Genomic DNA, 25,516 nt, shown 5'->3' with positions numbered 1-25,516 from the left:
TTTCCTTTTTCTATAATTTAGACTATTACTGCAATTCTGGACTCTGCCAGCAACGACCTACTGTCGGAGTGTCACCGCCGGTCTTTGAAGAAAATCGCCAGCCTACCAGACTCCAATGAAGAAATCGATGACACTATCTTAACGTGATGGAGCAGGACTGAGCCAAAAATAACATCAGCAGGAAACAACACAAACATGACGGAGACTTAAACAAATCTCTACTGTATGAGAACCCCAGACATACTCCTTACACATGCCCGTCATGGACAAACACTGAAATGGGTTGTGTTTTGAGTGATTTCCTGATATCAAATTCCCTAATGAATTGCGTTCCTTTTTCTCCTCACTTTAAATCATTCTTTTAACGGCCTTTATAACAGTTTTTTTTTTTGTTTGTTTCCATTTTACCCCACAATATGCAGGTTATCCTGTGCTGTCAAAACTACAAGGCCGATTGTTTTGACGTTTCAGTGTTTTCTCACTTATTTTACCAGAATTGTTTTGTTCATTCATGAAAACACAATAATTAAGCAACAGCCCTATCTTTAAGTTTTATTTGCAAATTGTGTGAGAGTTGTTTGGGGTAAAGCAACCTCTATAAGAATGAAATATTCTTATGTCAGTGATGCGGTTGTAAAAAGACAACATGAAATAAAAGATCTTGATTTCATAAAGTATTGTGTGAAATATTGAGTCAGTGATTTCCTTCAGGATGAGCTGAAATGGCCCTTAGGTCTTTCTTGACATGGTAAATACACTTACCTGTTCAGCGACTACAGGTATTGCACTGGTCTACAAGTAAAACACCTCCACTTGTGAAACTTTACCAAGTCCGAGTCACTAATAAAGAAAAATTAAGTTGAAAATGCTGGTTGTAGTTTCCAAGATACAGTCTTTGGTCAAATTGTGAAAATCTAAGAAATAATGGCAAAATGGGTTTTACTCAAAAACACTGTCTACACATTAAAATACATTCACTTAACAGGCTCTTTACATTGGAAGATTTATAAATCTATTTTCTAAATGTATATAAACCAATATATCAGTGTTTTTCAACCTTGGGGTCGGGACCCCACATGGGGTCGCCTGAAATTTCTACTATTTGATAAAAATTAAAAAACAAAAAAAACAAAATGTACTAATAAAAAAATATGTGGTGAGTTCAGAGACACAATCCCAGTACATAACGACATGACAAACTGAAGCTGAAACTGAAGCACTGTGGTACTGTTTATCTGTCAAATGTTCATTGTGGTCAGTTTCAGATGCTGCAGCTCTTTCATAATTCATAGTTTGAGTTATTGTTTGTTCAGTATTAATTGTCAGCTTTGTAAATCCAAGCTGGACTGACTGTACATATCCTGACCAAGGAAAATCAAATTCTCACTTTGTGCAGTAATCTACACCTGGCTTTTCTGCCTCCATCTATAATAATATACATTATATAGACTAAATATCATCTAAAATTAATGTTTATTTGCAACATACTATAGCACACTAACAAATTAGTTTTAGCAAAAAAAAAAAGTCTCAGTTTTGAATTTCTGGGGTTGCCAGAAATTTGTGATGTTAAAATGGAGTCACGAGCCAAAAAGGTTGGGAACCACTGCAATATATACAGTACAAACAAAAAGTTAAGGATATTTCCTTTTCTTTGTCTTTTTTGTCATTTTTGCCATTTGTAAATAAAACTACGTCTGGTCCTTCAAAAAATGTTTCAATTCGCTTCAGACACAAAAAAGTAAAAAGCGCTGTGCAAGAATCCCAACTGAAAAAAAAAGCCCAAAAATTAAATATGTCCTTTTTGTTTGTAGTGTATGTGTAATAAGACTATCATATACATTGAAAACATCAGCAAACCCCCACTTATGTCATTTGTTTTCCAATTCATCTTTACTAAATTATGTAAGATTTGGCACATTTAATCTCAGAACATTTCTAGAAACAAATTGTAGACCAGTGTCATCAGTCGGAAGAGATTATGATGTGGATCCCCAGTGCATTGATGAATTCTCTTAAACTGCCTGAAGCTTTGGAAGGACGATTGTCTCAAAAAGGCTTCAGATGTGAAAGAAAAGGGTAGAAAGAAGAAAAAAAAATAAAGAAAAGGGTGCGCAAGTATTTGCAGCATGTTGCTACAATATGGAAGGATAGGTGCTGACTGGATCCCTCTGATATTATGTATGACATCAGCTTATTAACAGTGGAGTATTAAATAACGGATCAGTAATGTAAAGCGCTTTGGGTGCCTTGAAAAGCGCTATAGAAATCTAATCCATTATTATTATTATTATAATCATTATTATCATTATTATTATTAGTGCTGTGGTAGCATGTGATTAGATTTATACTAAGAAATGAGGCTCATCACATGACTAACTGAAGAGGAAAGAAGAAAGAAAGAAACATTTCTGAAAGACTGTTTTGTAAGATTAGAAGCCAATAGGGTTGAAGATGGCTGGTTTACAGGCTTAAAAATGTGTTGTACTTTAATTCAAGTGTTTAATGGAATTTTTATGAGAAAAAAACAGAAGGACACAACTAAAACTAACACAGGCTATATAAGGCAGGATCAGTGAAGGTCATCAATGCAAAGCCAAACTATGAAAAATGTTATATTTTAAAAGATTTTGTTGTATGTGTTGTGTGAAATATTCATCTTAAATGTTAAACTAACAAACCTTTTGGGCAAATATAGTGGAGTAGAAATCCCTTTGCATCATCATCATCATCATCATCATAATAATAATAATAATAATTATAATTACTAGAAAAGACCTCGCACTGCCTTGTCTTGGTGCAGACTTCCGCCGAGGCACACCAGCGCCCCCCCCCCCCCATCACCACCAAATTGTAATCATTTGTTCCTTGTGCCAGTATCAACATCAACATGTCCTAAAAATTTTGCCAAAACCCTTCCAGAACTTTTTGAATTATCTTGCTTACAGACAAACAGACAAACCCTGATGAAAACATAACGTCCGCCGTACATTGGCAGAGGTAAAAAATCCCCCCCCCCCCCCCCCCCCCCGATCACCACAACAATTTATTCGTATGTTCTTGCGCCAGTATCAACATTTCCTGAAAATTTCATCAAAATCCATCCATAACTGTTTCAGTTATTTTGCTAACAGACAAACAAACAAACAAACAAACAAACAAGCCCCAATGAAAACATAATCTCCTTGGCAGAGGTAATAAATTAACTTACTAATAAGTATTATATTTGCCTTTAACGCTTTCATGCATTCTGGTCACTACAGTGGACAGTTATTCTACAGCTGTTCTCTTGTATATTCGTGGGTTTTGCTGTTTTAGTTCCATATCAGCCAACACAGTGGACGCTTATGCACCATCCCATCCATTAGGTAATGGTGTTTATACCATTAATGTGTGTGACGGACTGCAGTGGGACGAATAAGAGTGAATGGTTGGATGTGGATGAATATTTTATGTAGATGGAGTTATGGAAATACATTTTTTTTTTTTTTTTTTTACAGTTTTTTAATGTTTTCATTTTTATTAATGTCTGTTTATTTAATGAGAGCATGAGCCTGAACAGGGACTACAGGTGGAAATGAGCACTAGTGCTTGAACCTGGCACACTACATCTGTCCATTTTAAGGTTAATGCATATTGTGCATTGTCCTTGTCTAAATAAATAAATAAAATGGAAAAAAAATAACTTTGCTTTTCTTGATAAACCTGATCTGCAGAAATATTTTTTAGTGTAAATCAATTGCTAATTGTTATTAGACTGTAATTAACGGTTTTCTTAATCAAAAAGTTCAAATTTTTTGCATATTATCTCCATGAATTGAGTAACAACTAGTATTAGAGTATGATAAAATGTGATAAAATGTCATTAGTGGCTTTAAAAATGTTTTTATTTCATGTTTTTTATACAGTTTATCACTTTCTGATAATGCGTTTTAAATACATGTTTCTTTGCTTTAAAAATCAAATGCATGGTGTCCAGCTGAGTGGACATTTTTGTAACTCCATGGAAAATAGGGTCATAAAAAATATCAGTTGCATTGTTTTTTTCATGCCTAACAAGGAATAAAAACACTCAAGAAAAAAATATTGACTAAGGTTCTCATAATTCATGCATGAAAGGGTTAAAATGTTGTGGAATCAGTTTAAAGTTGCATCACATAGAAACACTACATGTAATTTAAAGGTGGGGTAGGAGATCTTAGAACAATGGTTCAATCAAGCAAGCTACATTTTGAAAATACACAACTCAAAAGCCCAAACTACTTTCTTCAGACATCCCCCTGAAGCCACGCCTCCAGAGTCCCAGCACGCACAATGCTTGTTCCTGTGGGTTCCCGAACGCTGCACAGCATCAATTCACCTAGCAAATGTCCCCAAATGCACAAATAAAGGTACCAAAGGCTAATAAAAGTGGGTTTAGCAAAATATGACCCCTTTAAAGGACAGATCCAGCCTTTGTAAGCTATTGAATACAAAATACAACAGTGTCACGTTTACACATCTGTACATTGAACTATCTTACCAGTGAAAGCTATCATGCTTATGCCACTACTTATGACATTCTCAAACGCAGAGAAGAGAATGAAAATGTACAGAGATCCAGCAGTGAGAGATGAGATGGTGTGAGTTACTGCTTTGTCTCCGACTCGTGCACTGAAGGTCGTCTATGGACCATTAAACTGGAGAATGAAGCTGATGTTATTGTTGATTTTGTTCCACTGCAGAGTGATACTGGTCTCCTTTGCTGTGTATCCAAAGCCTTGAGGATTTAGAGGAGCTGAGACAGAAAAAAAGAGCAGTGAAACTTTTAAATGTAACACCTGAGACAAAAATGTTTGATTTAGCTAAAGGCCAGCTTTTGCAACACAAATCTTTTTAAGAAAATTCTGGTTGCAACTTTTGCAATGCTTTAGTATCTGTTGATCACAATCATTGACCATATCCTAAATATCTCGTCTTAGATTCTACGTCATTTTGTTGCTTCTGACAGTAAAGCTTTCTCTTCAAAATTGAAATCTTTGTTGGTGAGACGAAAGTGACAGCTAAGCCTAGAAACTGGTGTGGTATGACACTGTTTTCTTTATCAAATGTTATGAGGAAAAGAAACAAAAAAACAGGCAGAACTCAGCAGAAGGTTTGGCTTTAAAACCAAGGTTGTTAGCTCAAAACTAGAAAAGCAATCAGAGAGTGCAGACCTCCGCCAAGGCAGATCACCCCCCCCCCCCAAATCACCACCAAAATTTCATAATTTGTTCCTTGTGCCAGTATCAACATTTCCTGAAAACTTTATCAAAATCCTTCCATAACTTTTTGAGTTTTCTTGCTAACAGACAGACAAACAAACTTAACAACCCCACCCCCCACCCCATCCAGTATGAATTAATGAAACACCAACATATTTTTAATAATCATCAAATTTTGGAACTATGTTACTAGATGTAGTCATTCATTCATTTTCTGAACCCGCTTTATCCTCACGGGGGTCGCTCGGAGCCTATCCCAGCTACATAGGGGTGAAGGCGGGGTACACCCTGGACAAGTCACCAGTTCATCACAGGGCTAGATGTAGTCATTTTTGTTTAACAACCCTTCAAAAATGTTAAGGATTTTGTTTGAAATTCATCCAGTTGGTCAAGATAATTAATTAATTGGTTGAGAAAAAAGAATGAAATTTGTTACATACATAAAATACTTTCAATACATTCTGTATAAAAATACAAACATGGTAAAATGCTCATATTTTCCAAAAACAAACATCGCCAACTTCTGCTCTCCTGATAACACACACAATGAACCTAAATAACATAGCATAGCATAGCAGCTAACTTAGCATGCTAGCATTAGCACGGATGCTAAACTAAGTGAAAAAACTCAACAGAATTCTTATAGGATGAGTCGGATATTACAAACAATAAGTTACAGAAATTTGGCCTCATTTTACTCATGAATAATAACTTTAATGAAGTTTTACTGGAAGAGCTCAGCTCTACGACAAGTCAATTCCAGCTAGACACTAATTAGCACAGGACGTCAGCTGACAACGGATACCTATACACAATACCATTACCCACAATGCACTGTGGGCATTGAAATTATGCTCTATTTTGTTGATTTTTATGATTAAGGATTATTACATGAATTTTGGTTCGTTCGTTTGATCATCCGGAACTTTTTTTGTATATTTGTGCTAATGTAGTGAAAATGTAGACCCAATAGGGTGGAGTAAATGGGCCACAAGCAATTTCCCATTTATGTATTTCTGTAAGTGATGCAGTGAGTGGTGCACGAATACGATGCAGGATAGGGTATCTAAGACCTTACGATTCACTGTCTAGCATAAGCGCACCACTGTTCAGTGCACCACTGGTCTAGTGGTCTGAGCTTTGAAGGTGGCCTTCTCTGCTCACTCACAGAGGGAGGGATGGGAGATGGGACTTTTTTCATTTTTTTCAAACAATGGAACTTACGTTTCACTTCCGTGTGTTGACTGTACGCTTGGCTATTTCCGCTTTGCTGCTTTGGGTTCATTGTGAAACATGACATATTTCACCCGTTGTGTACAAGGCCTCCCAAACATTCACGTCAATCACATACACTGGATTGTCAATCACTGTTCACCTGCACCCACTTGCCAGTGGCGGAGCTAGACTTTTATCCTTGGGGTGGCCAGAGGGTGGCCAAGGCTATTTCAGGGGGTCCACAGACTATGACAATGAATTTGTTTCTCGAACAATTGCAATCAGAGTCTCTCAATGTCATAGTATATTTAAGTACATATTAAGCACACAGGAGATGAGATTTGTGTATGAAATTTGCAGTTTATTAATGTACAAAATTTAAAACAACTTGGCAACAATGAAACCATTTTTACATTAATGAAAGTGCACAAACTCACAGTTTCTCTCTCTCTCTCTCTCTCTCTCTCTCTCTCTCTCTCTCTCTCTCTCTCTCTCTCTCTCTCTCTCTCTCACAGACACACACACACACACAGTTACTCACTCACTCACTCACTCACACAAACACACACAGTTACACACTCACAGCAAAGGCACACACACACACCATCTTTCTTCTTCCACAAGAAGAAGCCCTAGAGCTGACAACACCAGTATCATCTTATTACTAACCATCCCTTCGACCAGTACAACACCAACCCTTCGAGACTACTCAACACTCTCTGCTGACAACAATGACTGACGACAGTGAGCTCTGTGTTTTGGTCAACAGAGATGTTCCGTCATTTCTGGCTTTACATCTCGCTCAAGTGCAGAATGTACGCTCAAGGTGGTAGTCGATTTGGTGTGTTCTTCACACTTTTTTGACTGTGTCGGGGAGACAAGAGCTGACTGATCAGTCAGCCTACCTTTTCTGGTGACAATCAGCTGTCAGGTTGGTGTGTCTTTGTCCTTACTCTCACACACACACTGTTGCTCACTCACACACTCACTCAAAAAAGGCATCAATATATCAACAATAATTTGACATAATTTTTGAACATTTGAACATAGTGCAGGTTTTCACTATGACCAGGGGTATTGTCTGACTGCCAAACTATCCTTGGTCCAAGTAGAACATAGTGCAGAGTTTAGTCATGACCAGAGACACTAAGTGCCAAACTACCTTATGCAGGTTCAGAAAAGCATAATCCTTCGGTTGTGGTGAGAACTTGCAAAATGTTTCACAAAGTCATCCATGTTGAGGACACGTGCCCTCCTTGACTCGACACTGAGAGTGCCAAGGTGACTTAACCTGTCATCGGCCATTGTTGTCCTGAGGTGAGTTTTAATTAGTTTTAAAGCAGAGAATCTTCTCTCACAGGATGCGGTGCTGACTGGAGTAAGAACAGCAATCTTGCAAAGTCTGAATATCTCATGGAAAACCTCTTTGTAAGGTTCAAGAAACATAATAAAATCACGCAAAGTAGATGGTCTGACTAATCCACTTTTCACTCTTCTATCAAGAAGTCGCTTGGTTTGGTGAACTTCATGTTTGAGGTCATCTAAATCTGACTCAAAGGTCTGTGCAAAGGCAAACAGAGGCTCCTCATTTAAGAAAGTTGCACTCTTTGGGTTTAGAGACTGCACACCTTGCATGATCTCACAACTTAAAAAAACAAAAAAAAAAAAACGCCTCTTCAGCTCAGTTATGATACAGTCAATCACGTGATAAAAGAGTGATCTGGGAAGCCCTCATCATTATAATTTCTCAGTCATGGGGGCGGCCATGGCTCAGATGGCAGAGTGGGTCATCCAATAACCGAAGGGTTGGCGGTTTGAATCCTGCTCAGTCCATGTGCTGTTGTGTCCTTGGGCAAGACACTTTACCCTCCTTGCCTCCAGTGCTGCCACCCACACTGGTGTATGAATGTTTGGTGGTGGTCAAAGGGGCCATAGGCTATATAAATCTAATCCATTATTATTAGTAGTAGTATGTCCTACAGTGCTCATCACCAGTGAGTCAAGAAATCTTCAGCTTATTCTAGGATGTCTTTTATAGTGTGTTTGTACACCAATTTTGCACTGCTCAGCAAGCTCCTCAACCTCTCTCCATAGTTCACTAAAGTAATTCTGATTTCTGTAGTCCTGGAAAGTGTCTATAAGGGCACCTACTAGATCCACAGCCCTTGCTAGATCAAGAGTGCTGCACTAGAGCATGTCAGAAAGCCATTTGGCATCACCAAGCACTACAAAAGGTAACCAAAAGCCCTATGAACTGTAAATCTATCAAAGAAAGAAGACCCCTCGCCTCTACTGATCTTTCACCACATCTTTCAAGTGCAAGTTCCTGCAACAGTCTCAGAACTACTGGAAGTCTGTCTCTCAGATTATGGTATGCTGTGTATCTGCATGCCCACCTTGTGTCTGTAAGTGCCCTGTAGCTCCCTGGGCTGCTGCAATGGATACAGCTCTTTCTGAACCCCGAGCCACTTCATATGCACATAATAGCCAGACAGGAAGTTATACAGCTGCTGCAGAAGTGCAAAAAAGTCAACAACCTCAGGCACTGCTTTTGTAGCATCAACAAGAACTAAATTCAAGCAATGTGCTTTACAGTGAACGTAAAATGCAAATCTGGCATTGCTTTGAATTCTTGCAGATACACCAGAATGTTTCCTGCTCATAACAGATGCACCATCGTACCCTTGTCCCACAAGGTTATTTCTGTAGTCCAGACCCTGTCTCTCTAGACCAGGGGTGTCAAACTCAGATCCTCGAGGGCCGGTATCCTGCATGTTTTAGATCAGGGGTGGGCAATCCTGGTCCTCGAGGGCCAGTATCCTGCATGTTTTAGATGTTTCCCTCTTCCAGCACACCTGAATGTCATTATCAGGCTTCTGCAAAGCTTGATGATAGGCTTATCATGTGAACCAGGTGTGTTGAAAGAGGGATACATCCATAACATGCAGGATACCGGCCCTCGAGGACCAGGATTGCCCACCCCTGTTTTAGATGTTTCCCTCTTCCAGCACACCTGATGGTTGTTATCAGGCCTCTGCAGAGCTTGATGATAGGCTTATCATTTGAATCAGGTGTGTTGGAAGAGGGAAACATCTAAAACATGCAGGATACCGGCCCTCGAGGATCTGAGTTTGACACCCCTGCTCTAGACAATTGACAATCATTTTACTGAGACCTGCTGCATCAAGGCATTCAACTACCTGGAAGCATAGGAAGCTTTAGTGGATGGCACCGTTGTAATAATACTGTACAACCAAAGACATTTGTTCCTTTTTTTGCAAGTCTTTTGTTTCATCTGCAATCACTCTGATCACTCCATTATCTTTCATTTCTTTTATAATTTCACTCTGTATCATCTCAGCTAAGCCTTGAAGAATTTTGTTTTGGATTTGGTGACTTGTGTATTTGGCATTGCCACATGCATGCAGCCTTTTTTCAATAAATCGGTCATGCTTCACTATTTCATCTAATATGGCCAAAAAGTTTTCCTTATTCTTAGAATCCTCAGTCTCTCGATGACCCCTCTGTGCTATATTTTGGGTTGCAGTCAAAAGAAGCACATTTGCTATTGTTTTCACATAATGTTGATTTTCTTCCACTTTCTTTTGTCAGTTTTTGTTCATAGACTTTAACATGGTTGTGTTCATCTTAGTAGCCCTTTTATACAGACTCCATGCGTACATTATATTGATATGCAGCTCTGACTTCAAGTGGAGCTTAAACCCAGACTCCTTGGACAATGCCGTTTTCCAATTGGAGGAGCCTGGCTGTGATGCAAAGGCAGAGTCTAGTGCATTAGGCAGGGAAAAATGTCTACATGCGAAGCAGTAGGAAGAGTCTTGAAGAGACTGAAATGAGTCAAATTGACCCTTAACATAATACAAGGGTTAAAGTAACTTCTTTCTGAACTTACATAGTTGCTGTGCAGGCTCAAAATGCAGATGTTGATTTTATTTATTTATTTATTTATTTATTTATTTAACCTTTATTTACCCAGGCAAGCAATTAAGAACAGAGTAAAAAACAAAGTTAAACAATTACAGAAACAAACAGTTAATAAATAAATACATTACAACAATAACAGTGAGACATGTAAAAGACAAATACTCAACAGGTGCAACAGTCAACTAAAATTTGTTCCAGGTTTTGCTTAAGAACAGTGAGAGATGTGAGGACAGTGAGTTTGAGGGTGTTTTGTAGAGTGTTCCAGTCGTTAGCTGCAGCAAATCGGAGGGCACTGTGACCGAAGACAGTGCGGGCTTTGGGGATTGTGAGTTTGATGAGATTACTGGACCTAAGATTGAGAGCAGAATGGGAGAGGTGCAGAAGGGAGGAGAGGAAAAGAGGGGTTTTTCTTAGTAAGGTCTTGTAAATGAGATGGAACCAGTGACGGAGCCGTCTAGTGTGGAGGGAGGTCCAGTCAACTAGGTTCTACAGGTCACAGTGGTGAGTTGAGAAAGGAGCACCTGCAACGGATGGCAGAATGGTGAGAATGGAGAGGGTCAAGTTTGCTGAGGATGGAATGAGAAGCCATCCTATAGATGGTGTCACTAATCAAATATGGGCAGGATGGTCATTTTAACAAGTGTGCGTTTGGCTGAACGGGTGAAGGAGGTCTTATTCCGGTACAGAAAGCTCAAGCGATGAAACACTGAATAGATCTCTGGATCTTTCTGATGAAGTTCCTGCTGAGGTCCAGGTGATCCAGTTAGGTCATCCTCTGAATACACTTCTGCATCTTAAGGAACCCCTGCAAACAGAAATTGAGGCGTTGTTTGCCGTCCAGTGTGAACTCAATACAGCTCTGAGCCACTTCAAATCTAATAGTTTAGAGCTGGGGTTTGTCCTGTTTGGGTTTCTTTCCCTCGGCCATGCTGCTGCTGCTGCAAACACAGGACAGTGATGCCTCCTGTAGTTAAAGGTGGGGTAGGAGATCTTTGAACAACTGTTGAAGCAAGCTACATTTGGAAAATACTCAATTCAAAAGTCCAAACCACTTTCTTCAGACCACCCCCCCACCCCCCCTTGTTCCCGAGGGTTCATGAGTGCTGCTGGGGGGGTGGGGGGGCAAATGGCAGTAGAGTTTGATAGACATTTAATCATTTCGATGGGTCGGCTAAAATGATTGGATGGTGTTTTTTCAGTCCTGTCCGTCACACAGGTGACTTTTTTTTTTTTTTGGTGTTACAGCATTTAATTAATTGGTTGTAATTGGTGTGTGAAGGAGATTTTAAGCAATATAGTAAAAAAAAAAAAAAAAATGCTCCAGGAAAAAATCTCCCACCCTCCTTTAACCCTTTCATGCATGAATTATGAGAACATTAATCAAGATTTTTTTTTTCTTTATTCCTCTTTGGGCATTAAAAAAACATTACATTACATTATTATTTTTTTTTAATATATAAAGCTATTTTTCATGGAGTTGCAAAAATGTCCACCAAGATGGACACCATGTGTTTAATTTTTGAAGCAAAGAAACATGTATTTACTGATATACTGAATGAAAACTATGAAATAAAAGCATGAAATGCTGCTAATTTGATGTTTTCTCACATTTGAACATACACTACAAACAAAAAGTTATGGATATTTTTTAATTTCTGGGCTATTTTTTTTCAGTTGGGATTCTTGCACAACGCTTTTTACTTTATTTGTGTGTGTGAATTGAATTGAAACACTTTTTTTTAAAATGACAAGACATAGTTTAATTTACAAATGGCAAAAATGACAAAAAAAGAAATATCCTCAACTTTTTCTTTGGAGTGTACTCTAATACTAGTCATTACTCACTTCATGGACATAATATGCCCAAAAAAATTTTTTTTTGTTAATTACAGTCTACAATAACAAGGAAGTGATTTACACTTGAACATGTTAGATCAGGTTTATCTAGAACAGCAAAGTTACAGTTATGTTTTCAATGTCAGTGTTTTGGATGGTGCATAATCATCCACTGTGTTGGCTGATACGAAACTAAAACAACAAAACAACAAAATCCATGAATATATAAGAGAACAGCTGCAGAATAACTGTCCACTGTAGTGACCACTGTGCATGAAAGGGTTAAGTGTTAATACTTATAATGTTCTGCAACTTTCAGTAAATGCACACATACATAAATGTGATTTGTGTCAGTAGTTAAATATTTTCTGACATGTTGAAGACCCAGTGTGTTCCACCGCGGTGCGGCCGGTCCGGGGCCGGTGTGGCGTGTGTTCTTCAGTGGGATGGGACGGCGGTGCTGGAGCCGGAGCCTGCGCAGTGAGGCCGGGTCAGAGTTGGGTGCAGCTCCACCAGAGAAGGAAGCGGAGTTTCCGGCTGTTTGCAGCGCAGAGAGAGGATTGCTGACGCCGCGAAACCCCGAGAAAAACGCCGCCGGCTCGGGGGGCTAACAGGTCTAACATCGGTTGTGGTTGGTTTCTGTTACGCCGGGGGACCTGGGGGTTTGTGAGTTTTACGAGCCAATAGGTGTCGGAAACCAGACCGAGCAAACAAGCGGCACAAGGCGGGGGTGAGCCACCAGCTACCGGCATGGCCAGGGACTACGATTACCTCTTCAAGCTGCTCATCATTGGTGACAGCGGTAAGCCGACGCCGGGGATGCGGGACGGGAAGTGGGCCTTGTCGTGTTTTTTTTACACGGGAAGAAGCAAAAACACAGCTCTAGGTCTACTGTGTGCTCCTCCGGCACGTTTTCCAAATGTTTGTTTTCTTAATTTCTGCAAAGGGATGTTTATTGTAATGTGCAAATCCGCCGTATTTCTGGATGTGTGACAGGGCGGAGGTTGGGTGTCCGGGCTGAGCATGTCAGCCGATCAGGCCGGATATCGCCTCCAGAGCTTCAGGGTTTGTCTCGAATATTTTCCTGCCTTGTTCACTTATTGAATGAGACATTTGCTTTCGTCCCACAACAAAACACACGCTGCAACTCAAATCTCAGTACTTGGGTTTACGTAGCGTTTGTATTTGTTTTTGTGTTTGTATCCTTCGTTAGCTTTGCTAGTTAGCCGAAAGTTAGGCTAACATTAACCGCTAACTACACTTTCAGTCATGGTTGTGAAGCTAACTGTTAGCGTACGTTAGCAGGAAAGAGAACCCCTTTAGTTCATTAATTAAGGTTTTGCTGCAGGCTATAAATATAACTTGTCTTATCATTTCTGAGCATGGTAAATTTAATTAAGTTATAAGACTACATTCTGTTATTAAGCTTGCTAGCATGGCAATGCTAGCTCCATGAAAGTGGAGGAATGCTGCACTGCAGTCTGATTTGCACCCATCCAGCCAAAGTATGTTGAAGTGAGACTGTGTTAATGGTATGGTTAGTATCGTTTAAGTAAGTTCTGTAGTCTGCCGTGTTTTTGTAATGCTAATTCCCAGAGGCTGCCGAGGTTCTAACAGTATTGCATATTGCGCTAAGCCTCTTTATTATGTTAAAGGGGGTTGTAAACATTGAAACCGTTCACAGGTGAGTACAAAATGGAAGTGTCAAGGAGCTCTTCTCGACCATGATTTTAACTGGGGCCCCACCCATAGTATGAGTGTAGTGTCCACCCATCAGAACTTCTTTGTGGGTAATGATCTTTGCATTCATTGACCACCCTGGTCCTGGCACTACCCCACCAGCTGGCTGATCACAGTGGAAGGCAAAGGCACAGCAAGCCCTTCACTGCCACTCACACACAGAGGCCAGTGTCCCCTCAGCTGCAGCATGGAAGTACAACTGTCTGTAAGGCTTCATGGAGACTATATGAACAAGATGGTTTGACCTTTTGCCCCTTAACAGTTGGATGTAGACGAATCTTCTGCTGGGAGTAATACGTTCTCATTCCTGCATTTGCTTAGTTTGTGTTCTGACACAGGGGCACGTGCTGTGGACAGATTTAGCCACAGAAGGTGGTTTAACACATAATGAGTCATTAATATCTCTGAGCTTTTCATGATTGTCTGTATGCAGTTTCAAGATATTAATTTCCACTCCTTTTCAAAACATCATGAGGTGTTGTTTACACACATTTCCAAGCTGAATGCTGATAATAGACCATTAAAAATAGAAACAACACAGATACAACCGTACCCTCAGTGATGTAGTTTCAGAGGGGATGTTTTATTTTTAAGGCTTGCCACACAACATCTACTCAAGTTCAAACTTATGGTCTGATCGCTTTGCTGCTTTGAAGCTTTGCTTATTGTTGGAACAAAACTCTGTCGTGTGGAGACCACAGGAACCTGAGAGCTTTTATGCTGGTACCAATCAAACACAAGATGACAATAACACAATAGGTAGTCAGAGTAAGAGGCCTGTGGGTTTGAGTCCCACCCTAGTCTGGGCAGTAGAGTCACTTCCTACCTTGTAACCTGACAACTAATCTGTCGAAGATACCATAGTGATCCCTCGTATCATTTACTCCTCCCTTTCTCTAAAACATATTCAGCTATTGCACTGATTTCATCATTGTGGTACAAGCGTCATCTGAATGTATTTATTGACCACGCAGGGTGCAGTCTGACTTACCTCACACCCTTTTACCCTCTACACTTTACAGCAGGTGCGTATATTTAGTGCGTAGTACTAAATCTTAAGGTACACATGGATTTTAGCGGTAGTTAAGGTTTGTGTCTGGCGTTGCCTCATAGACATTGTGTGTGTTAACTCTTCTGTTACAACTAGACTCAAACTACAGATAACAAAACTCCACCAGAAATTTTACATATTGTAGTGCAACAAACACAGCTTGTATGTCTTCAATTTAGTGTGAAAGCTGAAAGTCAATATACGTACAGTATAACAAGAATTGTTTATTCTCATGTTTCTGTTTTGTTTTGAAAATCCACTGCAACAGAAACCTCATCCTGTTATTGTGTTTCCTCCTTTAGGAGTGGGGAAGAGCAGTCTCCTCCTGCGATTTGCAGACAACACATTTTCAGGTGTGTGCTTTCCAATGGCCTCAAAGAGTAAATTTCAAGATTTCACACTCTTTAGATGAGGGTCATCAAATGCTGATTCTGTTTTTAAATGTGTGTCTGCAGGTAGCTATATCACCACAATTGGGGTGGATTTTAAGATCCGGACAGTGGAGATCAACGGGGAGAAGGTGAAGCTACAGATCTGGGATACAGCAGGACAGGAGCGTTTCCGCACCATCACCTCCACGTAAGTAGATTTGCATGCAGATGTGCACATGTGGTTTTCAGGTGAAGTTCTTGGTTTTTCATGGGAACAACCAAATCTGAAACCAAGAAAAACTTCTGTGGTCCTTCGATTAAGTGTTATTTAAGGAAGCAGTGAGTACTAGACAGCCAGAATAGGTCCACGCTGCTCTTTGAAACTGGGTGGAATTCCCCACAGATCCTAATTACAGATGTGAGAGGGAGGCTCTTGGTCTCATGCTGTGGAACTATATGACGGCGAGGGCTGGCCGTCTTTACTCACTTGGTAGTGCTGTGAGTTACACTGCTGTTTGTTGTTGTATGGCATCAGTGTGCCTTAGAAGAAAACACTGTAAATACATGAAACCAACAGATAATATATAGAATAGGCTGATAGGAGCTACCTGATGCAGCTATTGTGTCTGTGTAGGACCAAAACCTTCTGATTGTTATATTCATCCAAAGTTCAAGAGATGTCTGTGTTGTCTTTTAAGTCCAGATGGAAGACTTGTTGAATTTCCTCACTTTGGCATCGAGAATTTATAACTACAGCTTTGCTTCTACGCTATGTTTTGACAACATGACAGGGGTTTCCACACAGAGATACAGATGTTAAACATGTGATTAATACAGGACTTATTAACTGAATCTGACTAGCTCCTTCTCTGCCGTCAGCTGAGTCACAACACAAATAAAAAGCACAGCTGCTCAGTATGCGTGGAAGGAAACAATATGGCCCTGTCCACACCAGGTAGAATCTGAACATGCATCCTGGGTGATCTGATCACAAGTTTACTGCTCTAAGGTATGAATGTACCCAAGACACATTGAGATCTGGTCTTGTAGACAGAGGAGACAAAACTCATCTTAAAAATGTGTGTATGTGGACTTGGCATTAATGAACTATAGGTTCAGGTAGGTGGATTATTACCTTTTGACAGAGCTGGATGAGGTATTTCTGCTCCTTTTCAGTCTTTGTCATGAGCTAACAGCTTATGACTGTGTCATCTAAGGTATTTCCAAAGTATTCACTATTGTGTGTTGTGTGCATACATTTTGGGTGTATTATTTTTACACAGGGCACACAAGTTTTGAAATGAAAAGAAGAATCATGCGATTTTTCACAAGATCTTGTTTGTAACTACGACAATTGATTTGACACATCTTGGGATAGAAATAGCTAGAAAAGTATGCTGTCCTGCTCACTGCAACATGCAGCTGAGTACAGTAAAGCATTCTTATGTTTTTAGTTGACTGAATTTGGTAAATTGGGACATGCGTAGTCTTTCTCTGCCATATTAAATAGTAGTGTTTGTTTGCACAGGTCATAATTCTCACCAAAGCACATCAACATTAACATTTCCCACTAACTATTTACCTAAATGGTTGTGTTTTCTTGTATTTCTTTAAGTTTCTGACAGCAGATTGCGCTGTTTTCAGTTTCTCTCTCCTGCCAACTGTCAAACTGATTATTTTGGGAGTGTCCCAGTTGAATATGGACAGTTTCAGTGTAGTTTACAAGACGACGCTAGACATTGTTGTACAGAATAGAGTAGAGTTGTGTTGCAGCTCTGGCTGTATAAAGGAACCAAATCTGGGCTGAACTGATAGAACCAACATTGATGTGACCTCCTGCTCAGGATGCGGTCATTGCCTTCTCTCTGCTTTTTTACTGGGACTGTGGCACACATGCACAGCACTTTGCAGTCATTAAGCTGTCACTGTTCAGGACTAAAAATGCCGGGAGGGCATGTTTGATAGTTGTTCTGAAGCAAGGACAGTCAGAACACCAAAACAATCCAGAAAGCTTGAAATCCTCCGCAGTGCTGACGCTTCAGCCCCCGAGGAGTGTGACCGTCCTACTTTGGAGGAACGGCTGCCAGTCGATCTGCAGGAATCCCTCCACCGAGCCGGCGGCCTATTTAGGCTGATTGTTCTCAGTGCTGAAGTAGAGTGGTGTGGTGCCTCATTAGGTCATAAATGCGTTTCAGTGTGGAGTTGGTCATGGACTGGGACCTGTTCAGTCCACCGGGGTAGAACGGCTCAGAGCGGTTGTCATATGTCTGACCCTGAGGCTGAGCCCGTGGCCTGCCCACAGCCGCCTCCAGGCTCAGGCCCAAGTCAGGAGCTCTGAAGTCCCAGAATAAAAGAACAACACAGAGTACAGCTTTTTAAAGCAACAGTTTTGGTCTAAAATAACTTCTTATGGTTCACACTTTTACCCTGGCAGGGTATTCTCGTTTTTCTTTTGTAAAATGAGTTTTTCTCCATTATACGGTCTACTTCAGTGAAAGTTGCAGTGATTTAATAGAAAATCTTTTCTTTTGGCTTTTACTAACAAATATGATTATTATTCAGTGAAAACAATGCAAGAAAAATATTTCTGAATTCACTGAATCAAAAAGCAAGTCGTCAATCAAAAATGATCAAGTTGAAACTATATTAAGTTTCATTTTATCTGACATTTTTTATTGTATTTTTACATGTTTCAGGTAAACAACACAAATACTGGGTCCTTTGATAGCTGATCACCTGCTCCAAGTTTGATGACGTGTTTTTATTCGCCTATACAGTGCTTTTTTTTTTTTTTTTTTTTTTACATTTTTGGAATCTTAGCCCTGATTAATATCCAATATTACAAAAAACACTGAAACTGATTAAGTACTAAAACATAGGCAGAAAATGTGCTTTAGAAAGTAATTAGAATGAACTAAAAAGAAATGAGATAAAAATAGCGGTTACCATCAACATTTTATTCCAGTTTTTGTTGGGAGCTTCAGCAAAGGTGGTTGCAGCCTGGGCCTCCAGTGGCTGCTGTGTGTTCAGCTGTTTACGGCTGTAATCATGTGCAATGAACACACACACACACACACATGCACACACTGACACACACCGCTGCTGTCTGGTGGCCTGTTACTGTTGGACATCGAGGACATGCTCAGACAACGCCACATCCCCACACTGTCACGCCAGGCAGAAAAACTGACACACACATGCATAGTAAACCCAACAAAAGGTCCTTTGTGTTTGTTTGGCACAGTGCAGCTACAGTGGGGATGCTCCCTGTTTGGGGCCTGGTCTCCGTTTGAAGCTTCAGCTGCAGGTCTGCAGTTGACTCGGCTGTAATCGTCTGTGTGAGGCAGCTGCTTTTCTATAGGCTTCCACCCCTCTCCTTAAGAAGACACACTCCGTCCTCAATCACTTACAGATTTCTCCTCTATGTTTAGATAAAGTCTATAAAGTTAGTTCACATTTTATCTTTGAAAAGGAGGCTAAAGATTCAAGAGTTGCAAGTGCATCTCCAGTAATATTAGTATGAAAAAGCTACAAATGTAAACAGTTTAGCTGTCTTCACCTTTAATGCATTAACTCCTCATCCTGTCCATGTCTTACGGATCTCACCCACATGGTCAAACTGGTTCCTTTTAGGGTAATTTAGTTTATTCAACATGGTCTATGTGCAAAAAAACAGTAATCAGAGGCAGAAAAGATGTGATGCACCAGATTTGGTTACAGGCTAATTTCCATCTGTGGTCCCTGGGCAGGTAAAGACAAAAACAAAGCACATATCCAGAGTAGGAAGTAGAATTTGGGAGGTTAAACATGCATGCAGGTCTGACCACCCCATACTCCCCCTCTCCCAAACCCCCCATACAATCATATAAAACACTCTAAACAGACTAAACATGTTCTACAATCACCTCTCAGATTACAGTGCGATAGGGTAGTTAAATAGTTTGTGACCATGACACTTTGATCATTTGCTCAGAGTTGTACAAATCTTTTCATTGGAGATGGTACATTATTACAGAATGACAAAGCATAAAATTAAATTCTGAACACTTAACATTTGTATTTACTAAGTGTATGACTTGTGGTTTTCCATCCAAGCCTTTTAGGGTCTGCTTATAAAGTGATCTAAATTATTTTCACGGCTGAATCCATCGTTCTTTCTGGTGAATGTCTTTCTGCTTGTTCTTCTGGTTGACCTTCCAGAAACAGCCAGCTGTCTCAGAGATAACCTTCTGTGACTTTCCTTCTTGGTGGAATATGTCAGTAATTGCTTTATGGATCAGAAACCTTTCCTGTGGCTGTTGCAATCAAGTGTAATGTGAAAAACCGACTCAAGGAGCAAGCCTCCAAACTAGTTCTGCTTATCAATCTAATATTTAACACAAGGTTGTTCAGACTTTTGGTAGCGGTCTTGTTTTTTGTTTTGACCTTTTAGTTCTTGGTGAATGTATCTACATAGTAAACTAAAGCACATTACCTTTGGATAGCTCAACTGTTCTCCTATTAATGTGTTTTTTTAGTACGATCTTGTGTGGATGGTGCCTTTATTCCCCTCTCTCTTCTGTATTTTCAGATACTACAGGGGCACGCACGGGGTCATAGTGGTATACGACGTCACGAGTGCAGAGTCGTTCGTCAACGTCAAACGATGGCTACATGAAATCAACCAGAACTGTGATGATGTGTGCCGAATATTAGGTGAGTACACACAGGAAAAAAAAGTCTGCATTGCTTGTCACCTTGGTTTCCTTTTGCCTAAAAATACTCTGCCCTTGACAGTAGTGCAGACAGTAGAGATGCTGTAAGGCAGTGTGGTTGCTGCTTACCTGTCTTACTTCATCTATTTCATCTATTTCCAAAGACTGGGTTGCAGCTGATTTTATTTACATTTCACATATTTCAGAAAATGTTAAATGAGAGGAATATGTTTCTAACAGTACTGAATGTTCATATTGTAAGGTTTGCACTAGTACTATGAGAAATGGTACCAGAACAGTTTTGGATTTTGGGCACCATCTAACTCAAAGTAATGTAAAATTGAAGCAGCGAACATCAAGATGAAATAGGTGACTTGTATATATTCTTATCCTATACGCAGTAATTGCAGTTGCATCGCAGTAGTGGCCTTTAGTAGTACAGTATGTGTTTGTGTGTCATTGCAGTTGCTCTTCATGGCAGATCCACCTCTTCTGTCATTACCTCCCACGAAAAAAGCCTGAAACGTGAACACTGCATGAATAATTGTAGTCATTTCATCAAGGAATAACTCAATAAAACAGCTTATAACGTTATTCACTTCAGATTTAGTGACATATTCACATTATTTTGTTTAATTCTGATGAAAATTGAAGTAGAAATAACGTGAAGCAATAGAATTAAAATGAGTAAGAAAGACGTAAAAGTAAATAAATGATGGATTTCTCTGTTGTTGAACATTTCATATATGAGGACGCATGTTAATAAAATACAGAAACCATACCTTATCTGTACATAATGCTATATACTGTTCATTTAAGCTCTTCGGATGTTTATTATGTGCTCTAACCTTACCAAATTTTCATACATAGACATTGTAATGATTAAAAAAAAGATGAGAAATGATATCTATGAAAAAACAGACATTTTCTTACCCCAAAACTCACAACTATATGTAAAACAAAGGGAAAACACAGCTCTGATATTGTAGTAACTTGTCATATTGAATATTGAATGTAAAGTTAATATATAATCTAATGAAAACCTGTGTACATGTCTTTATAGTAGTATTTAATGTGTGTTTTCAATAAGAAATTGTGATTTATCAAACATATGGCCCAGGTGATGTTATAAAGTGATGCAGAAGTGTCAAAAATGTACATGAAAAACCTCCACGTGTGTACAGATCCAGTCTTTGTGCAATCTGTATTTGACATTTATAGTAAATTGGGTCACTGTCGTTTTTTAATAAACTGGATTCCCAATAAAACCAACCTGGAAACACTGGTTTCATCACTGCATCTGATGTTTTATCTTTTCAGTGGGAAACAAAAACGACGACCCCAACTCCAAGGTGGTCGAGACGACTGACGCGCAAAAGTTTGCAGAGCAGATGGGCATCAACCTGTTCGAAACGAGTGCAAAAGAGAACATCAACGTTGAAGAGGTAAGTCATTGTTTGTCGCGTTTGTCCGGCGCCATTCTCTCGGACATGTCTGGTATGCAGCCGAGCTCAGCGAAGTCCTGAATGAGGTACGTCTGAGAACTCGGTCACATGTACTGATCAGATGGCTGTAAAAATTCCAACATGTTGACGTGAACATTTATATTTGGGTCAGAAAAGTCCAAGCTGTGAAATGTCGAACCGTTTCAAGCAGTAGTCGAGGGTAGAGTCTCTGCTGATTTGCATACTTGTCATAAACTACTGTGTTTGATGTGGCTGTTGTGCCTGAGCGATACTGACCGCACGCCGCCGGCCTCTGCTTCTCCCGCAGATGTTCAACTGCATCACAGAGCTAGTGCTAAGAGCCAAGAAGGAGGTGCTCGCCAAGCAGCAGCAGCAGCAACAGAACGACGTGGTCAAACTCACCCGGAACAGTAAACGAAAGAAAAAGTGCTGCTAGCAAACTTCAATCCGCCATCTGCAAAAAGGGGCCGATGACGGCATCTTTTCTTCAGAGAACACACACGCATACACACACGACGGGACTCAGAGCATCTAAATTAAAGAGCAGATAAAGGTTTAATAAATATACGAAGAAAGATTAAAAAAATAAATGGAAAAAAAATGTCCCCTTTGGACAAATTAATCATGAAGACTTTAAAAAAATTGTACAGATTTTATTAGACGTCAGATCAAGTTTTATTTGGAATTCAGCAGATGGGCACTATTGACCAGAGGTCCTTGTTTCTGAAAGGATCTGCAAGCTGACAACTGACCGCCATAAAGCTCCGATTTATATTCACACAATCCCCATCAGTATCTCATCTCTCCTTCTCATTCCACTGCACACGGGACATTCAGAGTCGAGTGAAACTCTGCGCCTGAAGAGAAGGAGCGCTCCATTTTCTGGATCTATTTTTCTGTGTTATGTTTTGTTTTTGTTTTTTTTGGGAGGAGAAGGGGGGGACGAGATGTGTGTTTGGATGGGAGGTGGTTGTTTTACAGGCGTCTGAGTAAGAGTGAAGGTTTCACCACCTCTTCTACGGTTTTCCTTTTAACGTTTCAGACACCTGTGTCACCACGGCTCACGCCAACACATCATGAACTGCTAGTTTTATTTGATGGGAAAGAAAAGAAAATCACACGGATGTTGATGATTTGGTAGATGGCCTTTAGCAAACTAATCCAATGGACAGAACTGGTGACTTCTTCTCAAGTTTTAGGGTTTTTTTTTTTTTTTCGTCTGTATTTTGCCAAGCTTCCCACCCTCTTCCCTTTAATCTCCTCTAGTGCTGAGCCAACAACCTGATTGATTTGACTTCTTCTTTCTTTGTCTTTTTTTTTTTTTTTTTTTTTTTTAAGTGCAACAGAGCAGTGGATCCCCTCCTGGAGCTCTGGGACGTCAGGCTCTTGTTCACTGCAGTCTTACTATGCTTTCAGAGTTTGCTTTTTAAACCTTTTCCTCCCGTTTTTTTTTTTTTTTTTTTAAACAATGATACTGCCAATATTATAGAGAAAATAAAATATTTGGTGCTGAGTGGCGCCTCTCATTGGACTGTTGCCATAGTGACCCCTGGTTGGCGGGGTCTGATGGGACTCAGTTGAGTCCTCAGGAAGCGCTCAGGGCTGCCCCCCCCCTCCCCTCCCTTTTTGTGTATTCCTGCAGCCCCTGGCCTCTTCCCTCCCAGAGCACTCACATATCAGCACCTCTCACAGCGACACCTCAAGGGGCGCCTCCGACCCCACCCTACCCCAACCATCGACGCAAGGATCCACACGTCACCTGGAAACTGGCTTCTTTTAGTCATCATGGTGACCCCTTGTCCATAACAGTGTTTTTTTTGTCTCATGTTTTGTCTGTGCATGTAACACTTTGTTTGAAGGGGTATGAACAACACAACCTGCATTTATGGATTTGTTTTCACCGCTTGCAGAATATTCTTAACAGACGACTAATACTAAAGTCCCGGTTTTTTTTGGTTTCCTACTCCATTACCTGTTCAGATGACGTGTTACTGGACAGTGTTGTTGCATCCACGGTGGAACTGCTCTGTTCACCATAGAACAAACGGGGACGAGCTGCTGTGTCGGCGCTGTCCGTGTCGGGGCCTGAGGCTCCTCGCCCGCCGCCAGGGTTTGTCTCAGAGGCAGAAGCGTGGTGCAGTGTCCATCACTGACATTTCTTTATTTCTTTTGATTTGGGAGAGCAGTTAATGAAGGTATTGGCTTCATTAAATTTTCTCCCTCTGGACACACTCTGGCCGCCGGTTTGGGATCCTGAGACACAGAGAGGTGGCTGTGCTGGCTGAGAAAAGGTATCAAATCTCACACTTTATGATTTCTACTCATTATGTGTATGTATATATAAATATATTTGTGTGTTTATATTCAGTATAGAACATACACACATAAAAAGCACACCAAACTGTGCATGTGCTAAACATGCCTCGTGTGCTTTGGTTGAAACACACTCGTCAGCTGTGGTTTGCTGTACACTGGAGAAAAAGAGATGTACTATTCATTTTTCCCTACATGAATTTAATCAGTAATAAACATTTTAAAGGAATAAATATTTGACACATAATGACTGATCTCATCCGTCAGTGATTTGAGGCTTGGTCTTAACTTCATTTGGAACCTGTGTCTTTTTGTTTTTGCTTTCTGTGAATAAAAACTATATGGGAGGAACTGTGCACTGGTTTTTCGGAAACCTCTAACACATTTATCTGAGGAAGTTTACATTTCTCCAAAGGCGGCAACAACAGCTTGTGTTTAGTCACTGTACCTTAGTGTAAGAGCCTGGTTCACAAACTGAAAAACTGCTAATTATTCAAGTAATGTTTACTGTGTGAGATTTTGCAGGTGGGTTGAAATGTTAAATCCTGTCAGCAGAGGTCATATATGAATAAATACAGCCTCCACCTACAGTGCATTTATAATCCCACAAGAGCATGAATGGTTAATGATCACTGAATGGCCAGTGCTAAATAATGTTAATATAGTCACGTTATTTCACTGGTCTGTGAAGTTCTTCAGGATGAATGCACATATAGTTGATATATTTTCACCTCCATTGTCCTCTGATGTCCTTGCAAAAACCAGTTTTCAGCAGCTCTGCTGAACAATAATTTTCCTTATAAACTTCTCACATGGTTTCAAGAAATGTAAAAATTGAAGAGAATTGGTGAAGAACCTTTTCCTTTCTTCATATTAAACTCATGATGAACCTTTAGATTTGTCTGAAGTCACTGAATGTAAAATTGGATATAAAGTATTAAAAATCAACATCTTCAATAAATATGACAGAAACATAAAGCAATAAAATATATGCTTCACAATAATCTAACTTACTGAAAATACATAAAATACACAGTGATGATAATGCTTGTAAAGTGTATTTATTTTGGAGTATTTTTATGTTGATGTATTAGTATGTTTTTTTGGACTTCAGCAAAGGGTCTGAATATTCCTTTCATTGATGGATTCTGTAAGAGAACAAGAGGTAGACCGATATATGTTGATTTTTTTCAATATCGGCCTTAATTTTTTTCTTTTTTTTTGACAGCCGATATTTGATCAGTAGTAAAAATGTTATGATATTTGATCAGGCACCTGTGTGGGCAGCACTTGAAGTTCAATAAATGTTAAAAGAATAGTAATTTAATTTATATTGCTGCATAAAAATCTTAATTATCTGAGTGTTTCAATTGTATTTTACGGTCAATGTGTTTTAACCCTTTCATGCATGAATTATGAGAACCTTAGTCAAAATTTTTCTTCCTCAGTGTTTTTATTCCTCTTTAGGCCTGAAAAAAATAATACAATTGATTTTTTTTTTTTTTTTTTATGAACCTATTTTTCACAGAGTTACAAAAATGTCCACTCAGCTGGACACCGTGCGTTTAATTTTTGAAGCGAAGAAACATGTATTTAAAACCCATCATCAGAAAGTGATATACTGTGTGGAATCTATAAAATA

The 25,516-nt window shown here is 39.7% G+C and overlaps 2 protein-coding genes across 3 annotated transcripts in view; both read left to right on the top strand.

Moving 5' to 3' along the window:
* gcn1 (GCN1 activator of EIF2AK4) overlaps positions 1–677 on the top strand; it is a 32,051-nt gene extending 31,374 nt beyond the window's left edge. For both annotated transcript variants that reach the window (XM_030143161.1, XM_030143160.1), the window contains exon 57: positions 22–677. In XM_030143161.1, the coding sequence (XP_029999021.1) occupies positions 22–147 (126 nt within the window). In that variant the 3' untranslated portion in view covers positions 148–677. The remainder of the gene's footprint in view (positions 1–21) is intronic.
* A 12,050-nt stretch (positions 678–12,727) lies between these two features.
* rab35b (RAB35, member RAS oncogene family b) lies at positions 12,728–24,225 on the top strand. The gene is made up of 6 exons (XM_030143678.1): positions 12,728–13,041; positions 15,333–15,383; positions 15,486–15,609; positions 19,972–20,096; positions 21,416–21,540; positions 21,869–24,225. Exons 1-6 carry the CDS (start codon positions 12,990–12,992, stop codon positions 21,995–21,997), a joined length of 606 nt encoding a protein of 201 aa, XP_029999538.1. The 5' UTR covers positions 12,728–12,989; the 3' UTR covers positions 21,998–24,225.
* The last annotated feature ends 1,291 nt before the right edge of the window (positions 24,226–25,516 follow it).

Source organism: Sphaeramia orbicularis, chromosome 9, assembly GCF_902148855.1.
Source record: "Sphaeramia orbicularis chromosome 9, fSphaOr1.1, whole genome shotgun sequence".
NCBI classification, from domain to species: Eukaryota; Metazoa; Chordata; class Actinopteri; order Kurtiformes; family Apogonidae; genus Sphaeramia; species Sphaeramia orbicularis.
Note: the sequence above shows the minus strand (reverse complement) of the source record. Positions and strands in the feature narration are given on the sequence as shown.